The following is a 17795-nucleotide window of genomic DNA, read 5'->3' on the forward strand; positions in this document are numbered from 1 at the left end:
CAGCTTCCATGTAATGAAGGAGGGAAGGAAAAACTTTATCCAAGACCCTAAAATTAACATTTAAAGTGATGAAAGCAAGTTGGACTGGACTATCAGTACTAAGGGCACTTGAGACAGTGACCATGTCTGAGACTGATCTCATCTAACAAAAAGTTGCTTTAGATTTATTGGAGGATGAAATGACACAGTTGAGGATCTGCTACTCCACCTAAAACTCCATATCCATCTCATGAAGTTTTGGGGTGTTTATCAGAAGGGGAATGGTAGAAAGGGGTGAGAGAGAGGTGAACTCCTTAAAATATAATTTGTTTTCTGACTACCTTCCTTTCATAAGAAAAAACCAAAAAGGAGTTCATCTTAAATTACAAGCACACAGACAAGCTCTCTCAGCCCCAGAAATTCATCCTACATGTTGATTAATGATCAAACTACTAGAGCTTTAGCATGAAAAATGGGCTAGGCTTCAACTGAAGATTGCCTGTAGCTAATGATGCAGTGGAATGAACATTTTCATTCCAGCTAAACCATTCCTGTTCCTGTAAAAATAAAGAAATCCAATCTTGGGTTATGAAAAAGATTCGTCAAATTCTGCATACTTCTTGGGTTAAAATAATGCCCTGCATCTTAACAGATCTGTAAATACAGAGATTGTTACCTGGGAAGTCAGACACCCATATGATTACACACACGTACACACAGAGTATAAATATCTGAGGTGAGGTCAGGGAACGGAAGAGAAGTTGCTAAGCGTAGCCTAGAATTTCACACGTATGGGCACATTATTGAATTACTAGATTTAACACAGCTCCTGTCTCAGGCTCAAAAATGTAAAATGTAATAAAAAAACCCCACAAGGAAGTGCAGTGGGCTACATAGCATCTGCCTGGTGAGGCAGCTGACACAGGCACAACTTGCCTGGAGATCTCCTTGTGGTTCAGCCCCTGGCGCCATCAGTTCGGCTTGAACTCAAAAGCTGTGGAGGGAGGTAATTAAAAGTGACTTTGCAGCACTACTGCAGCCACTGAAAGAGGGTGGGAAAGGATTCAGGCATATGCAAGGGAAGGGATGTGTCTCTCCAGCTCTAGTGATTTCCATTATGGAAACACAGCACTTTACAGCTTTTAACCTTTATGCCGCTGAAGTCAACTATCAACATTCTTTAAAATTTTGTTTTCATTTCAGCACATGAAATGCAAACTCCAGTTTGGGTAATGTCAACAGCACATTCTCCCTCAAACCACAAGGAAGGTGCAGAGTTGAAAAAGCAGCACAAAAGGAAGAAAGCTGAGAAGTGGAATTGCACACAAGCAGTGATCGCCACCAGCACGTCTGCTGGCCAGAAGAGTGATTTTCAAGACTGTGGAACTCAGAGAGAGTGTGAGGGAAAGCCAGGAGGTTCAAACCATCCTGCTGGCTGCAGGAACAACTATTAAAAGAAATTAAGAGGAAAGTCAGACCCCAGAAAGAGCACAAGACACTGTGTTCCAACTCTAACCAGCTGAAGGAAAGTTTATATAAAAACAATCACTTCGTTAGTGACTCATAAGGAAAGAATCCCTGAGCTTTCTTCAGGGAAACCCCAGTAAATAACATGTCTAAAAACACATTAAGATGGTGCTGTCTGTTCTGTTACAATATTCAGTCCACATGATAAAACCTTTGGCAGAAGAACAACCTACTGAGCACAGATCCTTTTGGGAAACCCAAAAAGAACTGCTGTGGCTGCTTGCTAAGTCTACCTCATATTCCAGCTCTTGTGTGACATGTCTAATGCAAACTGGGAGAAATTGGGAAAAACTGTTTTTGTTACAGCTCCTTTGTTGACTACATGCAGGTGCACTCTCAACATAAATAAATTCCTGGATTTCAATGCATTCTGCAGGTTTAAACTAAATGTTACATTCAAATATCCTGCCATAGCACATCCAAAGACATGGAGTGGAAAGGTCACTGCATCTCTCTCTGAAGCATCAGACACACAGCAGACTGGGCAAAGAAAAGTCCTCTGTCCAAAGAAGGGAGAGATATATTTTGCAATGTAGAACTTCTTTGGCTATGAAGAGTTTTTTTCCTTTTTTTTTTTTTTTTTTTTTTTTTTTTTTTTTTTTTAAATTAGCACAACATTTTGGAAGTATGTTGTGTGCTTTTTAAGCGTACCTTCCAGCCAGAGACTTTAAACTCAGCAAATTCATAAAAATACGAGAAATCACAGTGGTTTCCCAACAAATGACCAGATCTGAACACTGTGATGCCTAAACTTGGACTGACTAGGAAATTCCAGGTAGGAATATTAACAGAAACATTCTGTGCTAAGCAGAGATTACGTGCTGTAGCAAAACCACTTGGTTTTTGTAGATATCCAAGAGGACTGAGTGGGAATCTTGGAATAACTTCTTAGCAATTTTATCTCACTCTCTGATGAGCTTTTAGTCTAAGTGTGAATGTGGACATTTTATTTTGCATTGGAAACCTCCCCTGCCCGAAGTTATACCTTTACATACTGAATAGAACATGTTTCATTTATTCTCAGCTGCTGTAGAGCCATAGCAGACTCCAGAAACTTTCCAGGATATAGCCAGAAAATTGTCAAAAAAAATTCTAGAAGGTTGAAAGCATTGAATAGTCATTCCCAAGGGGCTGAGAAGTTACCATAGTAAAGCAGTGTTTTTACCCAAATGCTCAGCAACAAAAGCAGTAGCACCATTAATATTTGAACTGTGATTTTCCATTGTCACTTGGGGGTTGAATTTGGAAGGAATGAAAATCTTTCAGGTATTTGTGACTCTAGCTTAATGTTCATGCCCATATGATGAAACATGTTTTATAAAAAGCTATGAAACATCATTCTAAAGGCCGCCAATATTGAAGTAGCATGAGCAGCTGCAAATAAGATATAAGGAGCTTTAAAAAGGGAGCATCTTTTAGGTCAAGTAAACCATTCCAACACCCCAAATGGAAGATTCAACTAAAAGCAGCATAGACAGGAAGACTTTGCCTGATAAAAACCTTAGCAATGCATGAGAGAGGAACCGGTCACACTGAGAGCCTCACTAGAGAAAAGATGTGTATTTAAGTACTCCAATGGAAATTTGAGCTCCCTTGCTTTACTCAAAGACAATTACCTAAGAACCCGGCACTTTCAGGGACCCACTGCCAATGAAGAGACAGAGAAGCAGTTCACAGCCAAAAGATCCAGACTTAGAAGGAATAATCATAGATTATTCTAAACACAGACTCCTAAAAATGCAATTCCCCAGTAAGAAGCCATCAGAAAAGACGAGAATTTTGATGGGAAGATGTTGGTAGTTATATACACTAAAGGAAGCCCATGCAGTGTACCTAAACAAAGACATGAACAAGGGTCTTGGAAAATATACACACACTGAGTCCTGGGTACACAAAGGGAGGGAGAACTTCACATTCATGTTCACACTTGAACAACTGACCCAACACACGCTTTTGAGCAATTTTCAATCATACTTTAAGCTGAGGTGGTTCCACCATGTAAGGATGGCCACTCAAATCAACAAGTGTTGAATCTCAGAGGAGAATTGAAGAGGATCTGGGAAATAATCAGAACAAGAGGATTAATCCCTTTTATATTTAAAAAACAGGCAGAAAGAAATTCCTGCATATTCAAAAGATGTTGGAGTGAGGTATTTTTAAAGAACAAATGTCCTTGGCTAGGCAGACCAGTGCCAAGGAGGTAGTGTGCCCCAAAACCCTATTTCTAGAAGCACTCTAGTCCCAGTGACAAACCTTTAACAAACAACACCATCCTGCACTGATTGTCTCATGTCATTCTTGGACTGCCAGGAACCACGTTCTTACTCTCAGTTTGTAAAATGGGATCCTGGTCTGCAACTGCAACTTCTAGACAAATAGTATCTATTCCCAATATTAAAACCAGCTGCTGGAAAGGCATCATGCTGGGACTTACAAAAGAAACTGTACAAAGAAGAGGGAGCTCAATAAAAGAAATGGGACATGAGGCAGAAATCACAGCCCCAGTGAGACAAAGACAGGATTGGTTTTACAAAAGGAGAACTTTATTTTAGCAGAACACTAATCAGACTGCAAAGCACACTGGAAAAACCCAAACAGTACCCTAAATCATGCAGCACTAAGGACAATACCCCCACTCGTAACAGGTGAAATTCTCACTCTCTGAAAGTGATACCATTGACTTTCCCATACCCATCTTCCAGCCTGGCTGAAATTAAACTATTTTTGAGCACACAGATTCACCCATCACATTAAGAGGTATTTTCTGCAGAGCAGTGTATAACAAAGAGGGAGCTGGTATTTTCAAACTATAAAGACAACTGAAGGTGAAGTTTCCTAAAGCATGAGCCTTGATTTTCACCACACCAAGGGTAACAAAGATGGCGTTAAGGACTGCAGACAATGCTGCATTTTGCTTTCACAAGAGAGACCATCACATGTGTCAAAGCCCTCAGCTGAGGAACAGCAAGGAACTCTGCCCATAGAGCTCCTTGGTGCACAGAGCTGACATGAGCACATCTCTTGAGTGTTTGCAGCCACATCTTAGGGCACAGGTGATCTGAAAGAGAAGCTGAACATTTTGAGGATGCCTGCCCTGTATGCAGCTGCAGGAGTTGATAAAAGCTAAACTAAGCAGTCAGTCTAAGGTCAGTCCTTAGGAGAGCTAAGCACAATCTTACTCACACTGCTTCTGAGAATTTGCTGTCTGAATCAGCCAGATAACCTTTAATAACTATAATTTAGAAATACGGTACAGCAGTTGTTTCTAGACCACGGTCATGAACAACTACGTATTTGTACACAGTGCCAGCAAAACACAGCTAGGGACAGCTGGCCTGGACTGGAAAGGCTTCTGTTACTAAAAGAAGGTTCCTGCTTCTACTGGAAGAATATCTAGATCTGAAAATCAAACAGTATTAAACCAAACTACAACTGAACATGAAATTACACTGCACAAGACTAATTTTTCTCATGGACTTTATCCCCCATGCTCTGGGTTAGCTGCTTTACTTGATTTTCATAAATGTCCTTAGGTTTGCAAGTTTAGAAACCCCAAATGTTGAACAGGGGAAGATAACACTGTGCAGCAAATGTAAGCAAGAAGTCTGAATATCTGCTGCTAAAGGGTCTGATAGGGGCCTGACACCCTGTGTTACAGCTCTTGGTAATTTTGTACCCACCCATCAATGAGCTTCTACCTACCTCAACAATGTGACCTGTTACCTGAACTCAGTAGCACATACAATGGTACGTAATTCTCTCATTAATTACAAATAACTTGCACATAGAAGAGGAAGAGCAGAGGTCGAGTTTCAAAGAGAAGAATATAAAAGAAACAGAGTGAGATCACTTGTTTCTCTGCTGCAGGAACAGGAGCTTCAGGAACAAAGGTGTGAAAGTCACCAAAAACTGCACTGATCAGACACCTCAATATGTCCACAGACAGCTCTTCCTAGTGAAATCACCACTCTCCAAAACTGCCACACTTGATATTTCAAGTGTCATACACCAAACAGAGAAGAACAGAGAAGACGTCAATCAAAGGCCACAATGGAGCTGGCAAACAGGAGCTGAGGAGTGACCACAGAACAGGAACACATGACGTCATGGAAGGAGAGTTACGTAACTAAAGAATGGAGCTCCAAAATGGAGGCTTTTACACCCATAATATGGGCCTTGATTCTGACTCAGCACATGGAAAGTAGTTATAAACCTGTCTCCACAAAAAAAGGTAGGTAGAGAAGGTTCAAGAAATCCAGGATGAACTATGTGTCAGAGTAGGCATTGCACATCTTCATTTCAGTCCAAAACAGAGTCAGGGAAAGCAACATTCAGTTTCTCCTGATCATCTTGTTTTCCCTTCTAGATGAGAAAAAAAGGAGTATTTGGCTGTTCACCAGCTGCCCTCCACCCTCATGTCCAATGATGACATTTCCTGTTACACTGTACATGCTATGGAAGAGTGAGCCTGGTGACATTTTTGTCAGGGAAAAAAAAAATCAAATTTTTATTTACTCCTAATTTCTATTCAGCTTTTGTGCAATTACTGACTTGGAAGGCAAGGAAGATATTTTAGGACTGTCCCAAATCCCTGTGGTAGTTGTATGTTTCCCCTTCTTTTCAGTCCCCCTCAGGGGGACTAAAGGAGCAACCTGTCCTTCCTGAGTACGACTATTCCAAGATCTGGAGCCTCAGGGACTCCAGCTGCAGGTATCAGCCTGGGCTCCAAAGGACCTTTGTGACTGAGACTGGTGCAGCACAGCCCAGAAGCACCTTCCCCTCCTCCAGCTGACTTTCAGTGCTCACTGACCGGGTCTGGGAAAGCACCCTCAAAATTTGGCCACCCTCATTACCTTCCCCAGGGCAAACCTCACTTGATTTCCAGAAAGGACATTTATACTCCATGACCTGAAACTTCACAGCCAGAGAGCTTTCACCTTTCTGCAGAGTTTCAGCAAAATCCCTTGTCGGTGTGGAAGTGGTGCAAAAACTAGCTACCCCATAAAAACTGAAGAATTTAAAAATATTTTCAGAATGCAGATGCCTTGCCAAAAGCACAGTAAAGAGCCCACCGTGAATACATAACAGAAATAAAAAAAATGTTTGCTCATTTCTAAATTTCCTGGAGTTTGCTTAATGTCAGCAGCCCTAGTTATGAGCAGGAACATAAAACTCTGTGACACCATTGAACCCCCGACCCCGATCAGCAGCTTTGCCGAGACCAGGCTTGGAATCACTCAGAACATCAGCCTGCATCTTGTTACGCTCACTGCAATCGATGCAATCCTGTGAATCTCTTCTCCCCTGGACATTTTTAACTCTCTCGGGACAGCAGTTATTTTACTCTCACAGGAATATGAACCAGGGCTGCTCTGCTTCTTCGCGAACATTTGGAGAACAAGGTTTCATCTAGTTTTCATTTGAAGTAGTAAATATTTAGGAGAAGCAGAAGACAGCTTTCATCTGAAACATGTTTTCACATCCTTGGAGCAGCGAGGCAGTGAGAAAGGGACTGGAAAAGAGCCTGCCATTTCCTTTCCTCCCTGCCTCTTGGACTGCTTTTGACCCAGCGTGTGTGCGCATGCACTCTCACCCCCTCGGGCTGCTCTTTTACACCGGGACTTCCATGTAAAATCCAACTCATCTGTTCGAAGCAATGACTGAAACACTGTCTATAAAATTATGGCATTTTTCCACTTGAAAAAAATAAATAAATTAACACTTCATTTAAAAGTTATTTTTAAACCTAGTTGGCTTGAAGCCACCTTTAGTCACAACTGAAGTGAATTCTTATTTTCCTAGAATTCAATGCCTTCCTTTTCTAAAATATACTAGTTTAAAAAAAGTAAACTCAGTAAATGTAGAGTTTACACTTCTGACTACTCTGTTTTGCCCTCTGACATATCAGCAGTTTGCTTTTCAACAAACCCAAACAAGTCTTTACTTTTTCTCCTTTAGAGACTTATCCCGAGCAGGGACTTGAGCAATCCCAGAGCAGAAGCACTCAACTCCAGCCTGAATCTGGCCGGGGCACTTGCAGAGCATCACCACAGACAGGAACAGAATTATGTCTGGGAGGGAACTGAAGCCCCTTCAGATACATGGCCAGACTTGTAAAGAAAGCACCAGAGCTTTATTCCAGTGCAAGACACCTCCGGCTTCTGGCACTGCACCTGCATTTACATGGAAGAGCCAAGCACGAAACACATGAACTGAGAGCACTGTTGTCACATAAGCGGGGGAACGAGGATCCTGACTTCACTATGTTCCAATTTTCCACTACTGACTCAAGAGACAGGAGGACATCTGGACTCCTTAACTAAGTAGCTGACCTGGAATCTGGGCTTAGTAACACTAACTCACCTTTAAATATTTATTTTTTTAAAAAATGGGGAGAGAAAAGAAATACTTCAATTGAAGCCATTAATGTCACCAAAAAGTATTTGAAGGACCAAAAGGCAAACTGATCTGATAGGAAGAGTATTTTCCTTCTCATTTCAGGTAGATTCTGCTTTTCCTTAGAGAAAATTCAAACTAAATTACACTGATTTTATATTCAGTGACCGTTTGTGAGCACAGCATTACCTGCACTGTGACAGCTCCACTGAGGTGTGAATATGGAGTTTATAAACTTTAGTCCAACACATTCTGTAAAGGGTATCAGCAAGCACAGCAATGCTAAATAAATAGAAGGCAAGAAATTTGTAGTCACTGTCTGTAAAAAGTAATTTAAAGAGATTTTGGTTTTCCAAGTCAAAGTTTCTCAAGTCTGAGCTCAGCATTTAAGTGTTTGGTAGTTTGAATCAAGTAGAAACTATTGGCTAGTTCAGGGCTTAATGATGACAAAGGAGAGGTGACTTTTTATCAGTCACTTTAAAATGCCTTAAAGTGGCACTTGAAGGTTTTGAGATTTTTCTGTTGAGTGCCCAGGGATTCAGAATCAAAATTTTGTAAGGACCCAGCATCTATCTAATCTTTTAAACTAACAATGTTAGAACCACATGGAGATGCAGTCTGGGAGAATGGTTCAGGTTTTGATATTGTTTTCAAACAGCAGCATCTGTAGGGCTGTTTCAAGGGGAATTGTTTTTTAAATGGGGGTAAAGAAGATGCACAGAGTAAGCAGCAAATCCACAGTGGTGGGTTAAGACAGTGAGAAGCTCTCAGCTCCTCCGTCTTCAGTAGCTGGGCTGAAACTACAGAGCTCTGCACAGCTCTGGACAATTCTGCACTCATTCCCCATGCAAGGCTGTGGAGTTCAGTGTTAATATTAGCAAAATGCAGCTTGCCAACATGTGCTTGCTGAATGAGGTAGGTCTCCATTACCTCATTCTACACGACCCTTTTGCAGATTTTATCCAACAAAGCTTCTGAAGATATATTTATCTTTAACCATGTGAGAAATCTCACTTACAGTAATGATTGTGCAACAATAAAAAGTAAAAATAAAAATGATTAGTAGTCCACTGACAATTATAAACCTTCTTCACTTCCCTTCCTCCCCCTTTTTCTTACAGACTCATTACTCCAATGTTTATTTTTGCTTTTGTAAGTCCAAGAGTGCAAAGCTAAAGGCAGAGGTATAAAAGCGGCCACAGTCTGAACGGATGGGTGATACAGGATCTTGACATGTGAACATGACAGGATCCAGTGTATGAACACCACACTGGGCAGCACTGCAGGAGGGTTACAGCTCTGCTAGCAACCCAGGAAAGCAGTGGCAGGACAGTAAGGAAGGAGTATCCAGCTTTTCAGCATAAAGTTGCATTAGAAGCGTTAAGACACTGTCATCATTCTCAATCTGCCATTCTTCTCTTCCCCCTGACCTCTTCTCAGAAACTCTCTGGTCACCTCTCAGGTTTATCCATGTCATTTTCCAACTCCACTAGGTACAGAAATCTCAAGAAAACTGTGGGGTTTGATCCTCTGCAGGCAGCTATAGGTTGGTTCTATCTGTCCAACTGGAATAATGTGATCTCCAGACTCCAGCAGGAATGATTTGTGTGAGGGAGAAAGGGGACACAAAGATGACAAGACACAAATCCTTACACAGAACTGGGTCAAAGAGAAAGATCAGGATGGTTTCCTGGAGATTTCTTTTAAAGTTATCTTCTGGCTGGCAACCCAGACCAGATGGAGAATGTTTCTGGATGTACAGCAAGAGCTGCCCTTGGCACAGAGTGAAGGAAGAGTTAAGAGTTCCCAAATCCTCACAGCTTCTCCTCTCCCTGCTCATGGGTATCCTGCCGAAATCTGTCAGCTGCTTCTGGTGCTGACCTCCCTGGGGTGCCCCAGAGCTCACAGCTCTGGAGAACAGAGCTAGTCCATGCAACTCCTGACAGCCAGACTCAGCTTGTGCCAGCCCCAAGAGCTCAGTGGTGTCCCATCCATCCCCATTTCCCTTAACAGAGCAACTACAGTCTCCTCTGAGATCAGAGCAGCATCCACTGCAGCAGCAAAGCCTTAAGCCAGCATGTCGTAAAGAAACATTATAAACACTACCTTGACATTTTAGTGTACACAGTTAACATTTACATTTCACACCACCTCCTATGTAAAGTCCCTCTCTCCATGCCATCAATACACCAATTCTCTTAACCCCTCCCCACCCAACATTAGAGCACCTTTTCTCGGGCAGGCCAACAAAACAGAATCTTTTTTGTGCTTCTGAGCCCAGCCACTGTGGAGACAGGAGTGGTCAAAAACTGGTTAAAAATACAAAAATTAGAAGCAGACAAAATCCCCCAACCTTCAAAACCTTTAGAACCACCCGTGTCTTTCCCAAATACCCCAGAAAGCTTCCAGCTCACAAAGAGATGTTACAGGCAATATTCAAAGGCTACTTTCAATGTTTGCTGCAAAGCATCTTTTGATGCTCCAGATTCATCTTCCTAAGGGTTAATACACCAAAACAGGAAGGGGGGAAGGAAGTCACAAAAGCTGTATAACTCCTTTCTGAGGTATGACAAACACTCTCTGCATCTTATTCCAAAGTGTGAGATGTGCAACTTCCATTTTTAAGCTCAGTAAAAATGGCATTAAAAAGTCCTAACCCTGGGAACTGCATGATTATTTGACTATCAGATCAACATTAGCAAAACTTTTTATGTGCTGCTTACTTTCAAAAAAAAAACCCCTACCACGCATATTTCAGTTCTCCCTCTCCACACCCCACACCCTTCTGCTGCTGTCCAGCTGGAACACATCAAGGGTCTAGAAGCCAAGTCAAATGTTGACCCCACCCTCCTCCATCCATTTTAAGGCACCTTCAAAGCCAGTACACTGATCTAGTTCAGCTTAGCCAACAACGCCAGCAAATCTGTTATTTAAGACTTTAGTGCTGGGTTTTTATAACTGCCCATTAATACAAGCTTTGATGTATGGTCAAAAAACCCAGCTGTAATGAGTTTCATCAGACTGTAGTAACCTTTCCTCAGAAGGTCTTTATTACTCTACCTTCATAATCTTTGGGCCCAATACTTTTATAGTATCATTCTTGCTGAACCTCCTTAAAAACAGCTCAGCAACACTTAACACTCTTTCCCCAAAATTAAAACAAAGAGCCAGTAATAGTTTTTCTTGAAGACACTTTTGCACCCACATTTTAAATCACATTTTGCTGTAAAGAGCATGCAGGCAATAGCTGTTACAAAGTCCTTCAGACAGGATACAAAAACATTTTTAAAAAGGACAAACAACTTACTTTGTTGCTCCCCTTTGCAGGATGCAGCACGGAAGAAAGAGGTGAAAAAAAGAAATATTAGTTATATTTATTTTACATGCATTCAGCCTAACTTGAACAGTTCTGAAAATGGCTCAAACCAAATGAGGTACTGACTCAGGGAACATTCACTGAATCCTGTAGTCAGACAGCTTCCAGGGGAACACAGGACATTTGCAGAGACTTAAATGTCCAGCAGAGCTGCTTTCCTCACTACACAAACATTCTGATCCCGCTTTCAGTTCCTTCAGTGCAAGTCAGGAGTGGCTCCTGGGAAGCTGGTGGATACAAATGCAAGGGAGAAGAAAACGAGGCCTGAAGTGATCTAAGGATGGGATGGCAGCCAGAGGGATTTTTGTGTGTTGGTAGCACTGAACTTCCAGTACGCAAAGCAACCCACTAAACAGCTCTGCTGAGCCTTCCACGACAGCCATTGCCTACAACTTGCCAGCGAATGGAAAGTTTCAAGATTCAAAGCATTTTAAAAAGCAAATATTGAATTTTTAGATTAGTAATAAAAAGAAGGAGGAGATGGCATTGGGGGGACGTGGGGGGAGAAGGAATGGGCAGTTCTAACAAGGTAAAGTGTGCAGAGCAGGTTACGACAAACATCTGGGCTATTATTTTGGTTTAATTGTGAGTTTTGCCATGAGCTGGCATGAACAGTGTATATTATACAGTGGGAAGCCAGCCAAAATAAACACCAGCCTACACCAGTTGAGAAATACAGTCTGGAAGGGTTAGTCACAATGTTGTAGTCATTTTTTAACAAGAAAAGAAGAGTTTTGGATGCATCAGTCCAGAAAGACAGCAGTAAAGTCAGCTGGTAAATGGATATCCCATTTCAAAGTGAATTGGCCACAGGATGATTTATATCAAGCAAGCTGACTTGCATATGGGTTGGAAAAATAAAAACACTGATTCATTGCTATCTGGGTGGCTGTCAAAGCCCACGGCCTGACAAAGGCAAATGGATTGCGGGAAGGAGGTGACTTGGCAAACTGCAAGGAATCCAGGGGCTCGCAGAGCAATGCTGAGGGCTGATCCGAGGTAACTCATGGGACAGTGAATAGGGGAACAAACTCTGTGCATCCCCATGGGCACAGGGACAGGGAAGACAAGCAAAATGAAGCAAGGAAATGGAGGAAGGGAGTGATCTATGGCCTTTAAAATATTAACAAGATTTAGGTAAAAAGAATATAAATCTAGAACCTTGGACTTTAGCTTACAGGATTAAATGAGCAGCAAGAGACTCCATGTTAGTGGCAGCAAGTACTGAGTCCCATTGCCACTGTAATCAAACAATTGTATGTAGCACTACTTAAAAAGAAAAAAAAAAAAAAAAAAAAAAAACAGAAAAATGAATATTGTTAGTTGAGAGATTTGCCCTTGATGAGAATTCAGAACACACCTCTTTAATCAGTGCCAGGTTCCTACTTTTCCTTTAGTTTTCATTTCTAAACAGCAATTCTTCTACTGCTGGTGCCAAAGCCCTGGATCCTCAGAGTTCCCAGCTGTGCCCCACAGGTAAAAGAGAGCAAGAAGTTCGGTCTGGGAAGGGCCTAAGGCACCTCTTTGCCTTTTTAAATCTGGGATCACAAAGTTGGGGGGAAGCACTGAAGTAAACTCAAGTTGCTGCCATTTCCTGGCAGTCTCTCCTACTTAAAAACACGGTCTCTGAATCTTTGAGGGAGAATAAAAGACTGGGGGGAGTCTCTAAAACAATTTTGTATTGTCAGAGGAAGATGCAAAACTGAGGAGCACACACAGGATTTTCGTGAAATGCTGCTCATTAATATTTAGGACCCACTGGATCTTCTAAGGTACCTGAAGCCTTGGAGATTTTGCTTTGCAAAATTCAAAACTCTTAACAGCAGACTCACAGTCCACATTTGAACCTCTAGTCCTTTAGGAATAAAGTTTTGGAGGCCTGGAGTAGCATGGAGCATCTTTCCTGAACAGCTTGATAAACTACTGGGCGAATTTCAAACTACAGGCATTTGGAACAATAATATTTACTCTTTTTATAATGTAAAGATAATTCCAGCCCAAAGGAGAACTGTATTTTGACTCCCTTCTACTTCTTTTAAGGAAGTCTCTCATCTTGCATCTAAGACTCCTTTGACAGACCAACTTTAAACAAGACCAAGAAATCTCTGTAAACATATTTTGAATGCCAAGTATTTTGTGGGGGAAGGGAGAGACAGGAAGACAGAAGAGAAGTTCAGAAATCCAACTAGTCTGTCTATTTTAAGGATAAAGTACCAGATATACCAATATGATAAATCCATCAGAGAATACAAGATCAAACCAGAGGCAGCAACAGGCTTTTGTGAAATCATCATTAAAACCTAAGCAAGAAAAAACCAAAGCAATACAGTATATTGCTCCAAGTAATTAATTGGGTAACCTCTCATAACAAATCCCCATTGCGTGGCTTCTGTTCTGAGGTAGGCACGGATCTACTGGAACGGGCAACATACTGATACGTCATCAACACTGTTTTACTTTTTAAAGGTAAAGCCTCAGACACTTGGTAGGTCTCCTGCTAAATGCATTTTTGCACTATTCTCTAAAAAAAAATCATCATTACCATTGTCACTGTTTATTTCTATAAAAATTGGAGAATCCAGCAGTACAAGAATTTCTTATTTTTCTTTTTATGGTAGTCTTGAAACTTCATATGAAGAGAAGAAGCTGAGCTTGTCTGCATGAATAGCTCCTGGAGGAGATGCAGACAGAATTGTACTGGAAGCCATGCAGGCATCACAAAATAAGGGAAGAAAAAGATTAAGACAGAAGACAGCAAAAAACCCTGGACTCAAGGAACCTGGCCTTCCTGTGGAAAACAATCAGGAAGAAGAGTAAATTCATCAGAATCAAAGCATCATTTCTCAGAGCAGATCCTCCACCAAAGGCATCCAGCAGAAAGGTGAGCTGTTCACTACAGAAACCTCCAAAGGCTCAAATGCCAGGTATTTCTGCTAGTCAGCCTTCTCTTTGGATACATCTCCTCAAACTTTCCCCCTTGAAGTAAAATATCAAGATATCTAGGTCTAAAAAAATATTAAATAGTAGCTGGACATATTCTGTTTCCCAGCTTTCTGTCATTTCTAATAAATTAATAGAGGCTTTTTTATTGCATCCTGTTCAATTTGCTCCACGTGATGATTAGCTGAGTAAAACTGCCTTTGGAAAGCTTTAGCATGTGTTTCATACACAAAAAATGATGCAGTGAATAAGTAAAATAAATATACATGATTGCCTGGAATGCTTCTGTCAGTTCTGTAATACAGAGCTTGAGGGAATAAACTCTTCAAAGCACATCTTTACCTTAGAAAACATTAACAGAAACAACGAAGCTCAGGAAACCCCAAATTGCTCAATGCTTTTACTACACAGATCCAATGAAAAACATGTTGGAAGGTTTGGTTTGTGGTTGGTTGGCTTTTTTTTTTACATTGAGGTTTGACGCACAAATTGGTCTTAAAATATTTCATTATGACTTTTTTGGAATTACCACAGACTCGTACAATGAAAAGGCTGCTCTTTCTTGAGATATCTGCAGGCACTGTGTTTTCCTAGATGATACAGTTGGGGTTTTTTTTGACTCAAAAAGAGCAGCTACTGGCAAACCACTGAGCTTTTAACTTACTGAGGATTTATCAGGATAGACACCGGCTCGTAGCAGAGATGCCTTCCAGCTATCCACCTCCTCTTGGGAGTCACAGGCTAGCTCAAGGAAACGGTAATCCTTGTAAACATTCCTAGAACAAAGAGCACCACATTGTAAAACTAGCATTTTACTACTCTCTATCATGCACACAGCATTTTAAATTAAAAATCCTTTGGGATCAGAAATGACTCGGTAATTGTTTTGGACAACAGACTTTATGGGACAGGTGCTTGTTTAATAATTACATGGAGTACTTAAAAATATCTTAGAATGTTATAGCACAGCTCTGGAAATAATAATCAGCTAAAAGCACCATGAAGCTACTTAAAAATCAATTTTCCTGCTTTTGCTAAAACAGAGCACTTTTAGGGAAAAAGGGCATTGTGATGAAGAATACAAACACATAAGACATGGATGGATTGCTGCTGTAACCAATAAATACCAAAATCATCACTGATGCAACTTCTTCCCATGTTAAGTCCTTTCCATTTTAGTCCTTTTTAGTTTTTAGACATCATCAGTAAAAGAGGAAAAAATGAGCAATGATAATCAAGATATTTTTAAACAAACAAACCATATCTCTTACCATGTCTCTCATCATAGTAAGAAAACTGGGACACAAAGGTTTAAATAAAACCTCTTACAGGTAGTTCACATAATGAGATAAATACAGGGAATCACTTAACGGAAGAAAAGAGAAAGGAGGAAAAATACATCTGTAGGAAGGTGGTGCTTGTAAATTCTTCAATTACGAGAACAGATTTTCTCCTTACAGTTTAGCTATTAGTTTCCGAATTCCAATTCTATACACAGACTGGATCACTGTGCATTTGTCAGTCAACAGTCTTTTTAGGAAAGGCCACAAACTTAGCTGAAAAAGGTTAGGAAACCACATTTTTGCTAGATCTTAACAGTTGCACAAGGATCAGCCTTCCATCCCAACCAGACAGTTTTCTTCCCTTAGCAAGCTGTGGAGGAGAGGGGCTGCTGGAGATTGCTTCACTCTCAATGACAAGGGGCCCTTTGGTTTCATTATGCAACTACAGAGGTCATTTCTCCCACATATTTTGAGGGGGAAAAAAGCTTAATTCACTATAGAACAAGGAAATGAAGCTATTATTGTCACTGCCTAGACATATTTCTTTAGCATTCAGGGACTGGTGGGATTTCACTGCCACACTGCTGGAACACAACTGACTTGATGTAATTCCCACTCACAGAAGTGATTCTCTCTTAACCAACAATGTCACCAGACAGCTCATAGCCTTGCTTTTTAGGGGCAGACTCAGGAAACAGGTTAAAAAAGGTAAAAAAAAAAGTGTAGTTGAACCCAACCATGAAGCAGTCATGACACCAGATCATTAAATTATCACCTATGAAACCACAGTACAGCAACCAGAGCACACCCACTCTGAAGAGAGCAAAACGAGGGGTTTTTTTTAGCAGGCTCATAGGTAGAATTCAAAACCGCGAAGAATAAAGGACATACTCAGATTTATTTCCTTACATTGGTAACTCAATTCTCACCAAATTCAAAGTCTAAATCTGAGCACACAGCACCAGGCTTACACTACTCTCTTCAGAAAGCCAGATTGGAGGTGCCACCAGGGCATTTCCTTCCCACAGAAACAAGCTCCAAAGGTCACAAAGAGGCACTAACGGGCCTGATCCCACAGTTTAGCCAAAGCCACTGACAGGATGAACAACTGAAAGCTCTGTTGATTCTTTCACTGATTGAGAAATTTAGAATTAAATCTTTTTCTTCCCTGACTCCCAAAGTACTAATCCTGTCTTAAGGCAAATAATAGCCCCTGGATGACCTTTTCAGATGCTGTTACCTTAAACTGAGCAAATGCCTCAATTTTATTCAATTTGCAGTATCATGGAACTCTAAGTCAACATTTACTGAACAAAACAAAGAAGTCAATTAAAAAAAAATAGGGGGGGAAAAAAAAAAAAAGAGAGAGAGAGAGAGAGAGAGAGAGAGAGAGAGAAGCATAATGAAATTACCAGAGGAAAAAAATGCTTTAATTTATTGTCAGGAGAAACTTTTACTGAGATAAGCTTTTCTGGCTAAGATAATGAAACAGCTATAACTTTGAAGAAATAGGAAGCTGAAATGGTAAAAGGGTATTCTCAGCAAAGATGACTAAAAATAACAATAGAGCAAATAAAGGCTGTAAAACATAGTGATAGCAAAGTTCCAAAAACACTTATCTGCAAGAGCAAAACAACATGACACCAGCTTGTGAAAACATTTTTTCAGGCCTGTCATGTTATATATTATACTTTTTGGCATTTTGTGGCTTGCTCCAGCCAGCGTGGTTGTGCGAGCAGAGATTTCAGCCAATGCTCTGAACACGTGGGAGCTGACACTCCTGCATTCTGCCTATGTCACAACTTCACAACTAGGGACACCCCATGGCCCAGCAGCTGATGTCTCCAGATCTCCCAGGCCCTTCTTTCTCCCTGTAGGATCTGAAAGCTCTTTTCTAGTGCAGGTCATTCTACTCCACTACCGCTGCCAAAGGCACAGCACGTGTGAGGAACTGAAGGATGCACACCCTGAGTGCTCCCAGGACAGGGAGCAGCAGGGCAGGTAAGGGGATGCTTGTTTCCCCAGCTGGCTTCCTTGCTGCTAGACTGCCCCTGCCTGTCTTTCTCCCAGAAAGGCTGACAAGCATAGGAACTTTCCAAAGGGAAAAAAAAGCCAAAGTAACTTCTTTCAGTAACTTCTGAAAAGAGTGTGTCCTTTTCCTCTCACCAGTGGAATCTTACAAAAACATATTAACATGTTTTACTCATTAGGAATCCACTGGAGTCTCAATGGAAAGCTGTAAAAACGTTCTTGAAAACAATTCAGATTTTCTGGTTTTTTCTCTCTTCCACTTC

At 41.0% G+C, this 17795-nt stretch overlaps 1 protein-coding gene across 5 annotated transcripts in view; it reads right to left on the minus strand.

Annotated features, from left to right (window-relative positions):
* Positions 1 to 17795, minus strand: part of DNM3 (dynamin 3) — a 169987-nt gene that overhangs the window by 39290 nt on the left and 112902 nt on the right. For all 5 annotated transcript variants that reach the window (XM_040072298.2, XM_040072297.1, XM_040072302.1 and 2 more), the window contains one exon: positions 14883 to 14994. In XM_040072298.2, the coding sequence (XP_039928232.1) occupies positions 14883 to 14994 (112 nt within the window). The remainder of the gene's footprint in view (positions 1 to 14882; positions 14995 to 17795) is intronic.

This window comes from Hirundo rustica, chromosome 9 (assembly GCF_015227805.2).
Source record: "Hirundo rustica isolate bHirRus1 chromosome 9, bHirRus1.pri.v3, whole genome shotgun sequence".
Classification (NCBI taxonomy): domain Eukaryota; kingdom Metazoa; phylum Chordata; class Aves; order Passeriformes; family Hirundinidae; genus Hirundo; species Hirundo rustica.